Source organism: Myotis davidii, unplaced genomic scaffold, assembly GCF_000327345.1.
Source record: "Myotis davidii unplaced genomic scaffold, ASM32734v1 scaffold235, whole genome shotgun sequence".
NCBI classification, from domain to species: domain Eukaryota; kingdom Metazoa; phylum Chordata; class Mammalia; order Chiroptera; family Vespertilionidae; genus Myotis; species Myotis davidii.
This window is the reverse complement of record NW_006287462.1, coordinates 3,290,006-3,296,398: the sequence shown is the minus strand read 5'-3', so window position 1 is coordinate 3,296,398 and position 6,393 is coordinate 3,290,006. Positions and strand designations below refer to the sequence as shown.

The 6,393-nt window shown below is 42.5% G+C and overlaps 1 protein-coding gene across 1 annotated transcript in view; it reads left to right on the top strand.

Annotated features, from left to right (window-relative positions):
* The window catches only part of TMEM156 (transmembrane protein 156), a 32,408-nt gene that overhangs the window by 16,987 nt on the left and 9,028 nt on the right, over positions 1–6,393 (top strand). Inside the window, exon 5 of the mRNA XM_006759339.2 lies at positions 837–917. Coding sequence (XP_006759402.1) covers positions 837–917 — 81 coding nt within the window. The remainder of the gene's footprint in view (positions 1–836; positions 918–6,393) is intronic.

The window sequence follows — 6,393 nt, the reverse complement described above, 5'->3', positions numbered from 1 at the left end:
TTGTCATTACCTTATATATAATACCCCCCCTAATGCATTGGTTAATGATCATAATATTGTATATTTGTAGAATAGCATTTTCACAAGATTTTCAATAGGTTCTCAAAGCATGAAAACAGGGTATGTGCTATTATTTTTATTAAAACAACAACAACAACCCTGAGCTTCAGGGAGGTTAAGTATTCTGTCCAGAGTTATACAACTAATAAAATGTCAGCATTAAGACTCAGGGTCTTTCTAGTTTTGAAATTATGTTATTTTAAATAAATGTATATTATTGCAAATAGTGCTTAGTTTTGAGTTTTTTAAACCTATTTTTTCCATATAGTAACATACTAAGAAAGAGAGATAGAAACCAGAAAGAAAATGGGTCTAGAAAGAGACAAATAGTGGGGATTGACATTGAGTTCTTATGAACATTGAGCCACATGACAGGCTTAATAGCTTTCAAAGTCTTGCTTTATAAATCCAAGCATATACAGTAATAAAAAGTCACATCATTTAGGATATTAAACATCAAATAATAAAATATTCTGTACATGATATCTATGTATATATAATAACATAAATAAGAAAACATTCTGTACACAAGAGCTGGGCTTTTCATTAGGAAGATGGCATATGGCATTTATGGCAGTAGAGAAGCCACTGGTTTTAGAAAGAACTTGTATTTGTTCATGAAAAACAACTTAAGGAAAAGCTCTTTATGTCTTGCCATTCCAGGCCCTGTTGTGAATGGCCCATTTCCTTGGTAATCCTTGGACTCAACATGGGGAATATATTTTAAGAATGTGCCTGGTTACCATCTAAATATTTCATTTCTTTTCTTGGAATAGGTCATAAATACAAACCTTCATCTGTTCTCTTAAGAAGTGATTCTGAGAAACTCCGAACATTGGAAATGCGGGTAATTTCAGGTGAGCTCTGTGACGTGCAAACAGAACACTGCTCAGCAAATTCCAAAACTTCCCCCTTTCAATATTAACTCAAGATCACGAGATCTGAGCTCGTTTAAATTAGCCTTGTATCTGGAAGAAAGGAACCATGGGCACATGATATCTAGTTTAATATGTCTTATTATCAGGGGACAGTCACAATCAAAACCACCTCCTTAAATAACGGCAAGTTTGCTCAGTTGGCAAGAAGAAATTCATGTGGGTAGGCAGAGGAGAAAAAGCAATCAGGAATACGTCTCAGATTTATTTTTAAATGAGACAAGATACCATTATTTCTCAGAACTGCAAGAAGTAATTGCAGAGTGGGCCTGGCTCTTGCTGGAGCCTTTATGTAGCGGAGGGTGTCATTGTGCAGAGAGCTTCTAATAGCCCCAATTAAAAAGAACCCTGTCCTCTCCCGAGAAATAGAAATGGAGTAAGGGAATCCTCATTAGAGCAGCAAGGGGGCTGTTAGCACAGACACTGGAGTTCCAGCCCCTTCTTCAAATTGGGAAGCTTCCTTCTGAATTCAAGCTGTCAAGTCATATTAAAAAGAAAGCGACAGACTATGACAGGGGCAAAGGCCTCTTCTTCGTCAGGGAGAAATAATATACTTGCGTCGCTGAAAACCACAGAATTATGCGTTATATAACTTTATCTCCTCGTGCACAGCCAGTGAGCAGACTTCTTCGTGCTTTGTGAGAAGTTACATAAGGAAACTGTCTGGTGTGTAAACCATTTTCAAAACTGACAGGAAATTGAACAAATCCTGGGCCTGCAAAAAAGTGGGGGACTGCAGCTGCATCTGTAGCCACGTGGAGATTTGCACAGCATTTCACCGGGGACTATGCTCCTGAGCTTGTCTTAGCTATTTAAGTTAGCAGGTACTCCGCCCTCTGGCTGGAGGAAAAATTGGATTGGGTGCACCTAAAGAGCTCACTTTCATTTTAATTAATTAATTATTTTACTGATTTCAGAGAGGAAGGGAGAGGGAGAGAGAGGTAGAATCATCAACGATGAGAGAGAATCACTGACCGGCTGCCTCCTGCACATCCACACACTGGAGATCGAGCTCGCAACCTGAGCATGTGCCCTGACCGGGAATCAAACCATGACCTCCTGGTTCATAATTCGATGCTCAACCACTGAGCCATGTCAGCTGGGCCCAAAGAGCTCACTTTAAAAATATATACATATTTTCTAATCTCAGCATTAAGAGTAAAATTATTAATCTACTAGAGGCCCAGTGCATGGATTCGTGCACATTGAAAGGAAATTAATTAGAAGATGGCCAGTGGGGAGGGACTGGGTGAGATGCGCTGGATATGCCCTGGAGCCAATTTCCTATGGTCCCTCCCTGGCCAGCCGCACATGGGGTGGCGTGTCGGGGCTCAAACTGCATCTGCAGAGTGAGGGGGTCCCTTTGGCAGGTGGGGTCCCTCAGCCTGGCCTGTGGGGATCTGGCTGAAACTGGCAGTCCGACATCCCCCGAGGGGTCCCAGAGTGCAAGAGGGCACTCTGCAAAGTTGCTGTCTCTTGGCTCCAAGAGCGTCTGCCCCCTGGTGGTAAGTGCTCATCATAGCTACCTGCTGGTTGGCCAGTTGGCTGGTCAGCTGGTTGCTTAGCCTTTTATATATATACTAGAGGCCTGATGCACGAAGATTCATGCAAGAATGGGCCTTCCTTCCCCTGGCTGCCGGCACCGCCTTCGCTCCAGCCCAGAGCCGCCTTTCTACCTTTGTTCAGGCCCAGAGCCACCTTTCCGCCTTCCCACACTGCCCAGAGGCCCGGAGTGGCCACTCAGAACCTGTGTATGTAAAGTAACACGTCATCTTTGGTTAATTTGCATACTCCCTCCTGATTGGCTGGTGGGCGTCGCAAAGGTACAGTCAATTTGAATCTTTCTCTTTTATTAGTGTAGATAGATGGCTAAAAATAAGCATTAGCTAAATAGTCACTGGATACTAGCTAACAGTGGGGGAAGCTGATGGAAATTTTGGGTGGTCAGTAACAATTTTGTTTGGTTAATAAAATAAAAGTCACAGGGCTGTTTCTAAAGACAAAATTAACTTTTAAAGAGAGAAAATGACATTTCCCCTCGTGTCCCCTCTAATCCAGCACACACACCTGACATCCATACACTAGGAATGTTTTAGCCTGGCTCTATAGGGCTTTTGCTTGCTCTAGGCTTAGGGACTCCCAATCCTTTCTCTTTTCAAGTTGAAATTTTGAGCACTGCAACCAAGAAAAGTCAATAGTTGTCCTGTCAACACAGACAATGGGGAGAATCACACGTTTAGAGTTCTGGCTAACCACAGAACTAACCACATGCTGTGTTTATGAGCCTGTGATTTTCATTCACCAGAGAAACCTGCCTCAGCCACCCTTTCCCTTTAACAGCTCTCACTAAAAATCCTCTGGCTTTATTACCGGGTATATAATATTAACATTTAGAGCAGGCCAAGGGATGGTGGCCTGTTTTAAAATGAAGAGTCCTTTTGCGGCTTAGCTTCTGAAAAGGGAGAAGCAGATTCTTTCCTGTTATTTATATTCCTTTAACCTAAATGCAATTTTTCCTCCTCCCATTCTAAGCTGCTCTTTCTGAGAGAGAAATGGAAAGGAAATCATGTCTCCCTCGAGCGCTGTTTTTAAGGCCTCTCTTTGGAATGATGGATTATAGGCAGCAGTAGGAAAAAAAATGTGCCGGCCTGGTTCTCTGGAGAGGCAGTAACACGAGCTTTAAAAAAATGTAGTTCAAAGAGAGCAGTGACTGCAGTCACTTCAGCAGAGCCTCTTGCTGTCCACTGCGGCTGGACATCCTGCAGTGTCTCTCAGTTATTCATGAGTAAGTATTGTTACACATGTGCACACGGAGTATAGATAGGCTCATACCCCCAGAAAGACAAGGAGAACCAGGAGAGCTTACCCAGACCCTGGCCCCACACAGTGCCTGGCGCGCAGTGGGGCCCAGCAAACTCTGCTGGGATAAATGAGTTGCTTTGCTGTAGAAAAGATGTCGCACAGAATCAAGTCCCAGGCTTTCATATGTCCCTTGTATTTTCGTCCTCGCTTTGAGAAGCACGGTGGCATATGTTGCCTCTCCTGGCATTAATCTATTTTACATTTTATTCTTTCGACTATTATCTTCACACAGATGATTCTTATTTTATTCACCGTTGGGTCCTTGTCCCTAGCATCATATCTGGCATGTCGTTCATGGACAATAAAAACTTATTAAATCACACAAACGCTAAGGGGGAATGTGTCTAGAGTTAAAAGAGCAGATGAACAAGAAATGAAGCTTGGGCACTGGGAAAGGTGAAACCAAGAGACAAAGAGTGATCAGAGGCAGCATAATTCTACTTCATTAAAGAATGTGTAACACACTTTATAGAATTGCTAAGGACATGAAAGAATCGCGAAAACACTGGCCATTTGAAGAAGACATTTTGAGAATTAACACAAAAACAGCTTTGGAATATATCCCTAGACACATGCTTAATGAGTAGATCCCGTTGGGAAACCAAGGCCAGGGGCAGAGGCCATAGTCTAGGACCCAGATCACTGGATGCAAACAATAGACACCAACTTGGCTGACTTGGCAGAAAGGAAATTGAATGGAAAACCAATATGGAATCCACAGAAGCAGCCGGGAGGTTAGGGAATCTGAGATTGGAAAATAAAGAGGAGTCAAGAGAGGCCAGACAGCTAAAAATGCATCCAAACTCATACCGCAGGAATGGTTTGGTGAGAATACCTCTGCTGATGTCCCCACCAGTGGACATTCCCTCTGAGCTGCCAAAGCTAGCCTTATACCGCCTGGCAGTTTTGCATCTCTGCCAGGATTGCCAGCCCCAAGGTGGAGTAGCTGATTGATGGAGGGTAGGCCAGGAGGCCGAGAGTGGGAATATCTGCCCTTCTGGCTTCCTGCATACCTGAGAGTCCCCGTGAGCTATCCACATGCTGGACAGCCAATACATCTCCACAACCCAGGTTTCTGGGGTTCAAGCTCCACTTATTCATGCTGTGTGGGTCCCTTAGGGGGGTCATTTCATCTCCCCCTTCTATGTCCATAAAACATGCTGAAACTTTTAAACCTGAAATTCTTCATCCATTGAACACCGACTACACACCGGGCATTGTTAAGTGTTGACAACAGAGTGGCACGTACTACAGCACGGTCGCTGCCTTCACAGAGCCGACACCACAGATAAGGAGATTCTGGTTGCCTTAGGACAGCGGTTCTCATCCTGTGGGTCACGACCCCTTTGGGGGTTGAACGACCCTTTCACAGGGGTCGCCCAAGATCATCGGAAAACACATATATAATTACATATTGTTTTTGTGATTAATCACTATGCTTTAATTATGTTCAGTTTGTAACAATGAAAATACATCCTGCATATCAGATATTTACATTACGATTCATAACAGTAGAAAAATTATAGTTTTGAAGTAGCAACGAAAATAATTTTATGGTTGGGGTCACCACAACATGAGAAATTGTATTAAAGGGTCACGGCATTAGGAAGGTTGAGAACCACTGCCTTAGGAGAAGGGGAACCAATGAAACTGTAAGAAACTCAGTAAATGCCTCCAATATGCACAGTTTTTTCACACACATCACTTACTTTCTTTCATAAGAACCTCACTCTTTTTTCCTGATGAGAACATTGAAGCTATGAGAGTTTAAATCACCGACCCACAGACAGGTTCTAGCAGCGTCAGGGCTCAAACTCCAATGGATGCACTTTCTAGCACCCCGGTGGCAATGGCGAACTGGGGGAGTTTACCTCTGCTGGTTCCTCACAGACAAAAACTCTCCATGCTCTTCAACACTGGACACTGAGGTGAGGCCTTTCCTCTACAAGCATATAGAACAGTGATGGTGAACCTTTTGAGCTCGGCGTGTCAGCATTTTGAAAAACCCTAACTTAACTCTGGTGCCGTGTCACATAGAGAAATTTTTTGATATATGCAACCATAGTAAAATGAAGACTTATATTTTTGATATTTATTTTATATATTTATTTAAATGCCATTTACCAAAGAAAAATCAACCAAAAAAAATGAGTTCGCGTGTCACTTCTGACACGTGCGTCATAGGTTCGCCATCACTAATATAGAAGCTTGCGTGAGACTATGTGGGTCATCCACAAAGTCACATTTCAGCACTGGCTGAAATGCTTTTTGTAGTTAATGTGGGTGAGTATGTAGGGACCATGAAGGAAAAAAGTGGAACTTTATTGTGAAAGAGAATTACTTATACCATAGAAGGAGAGATAAATAAAGCAGACATGGAATAATAAAAAAAAAAGAGAAAAAAGAAAGAGAATTACTACAGGCCAATAGTGGGTGACCCAGTAATTTGTATTACCCGCACACAAAATGAATGGCACTATAAAATTATCATTTGCAACATGTTTATGGCCAGTATAATAAAGATTAAGTAGGTTCA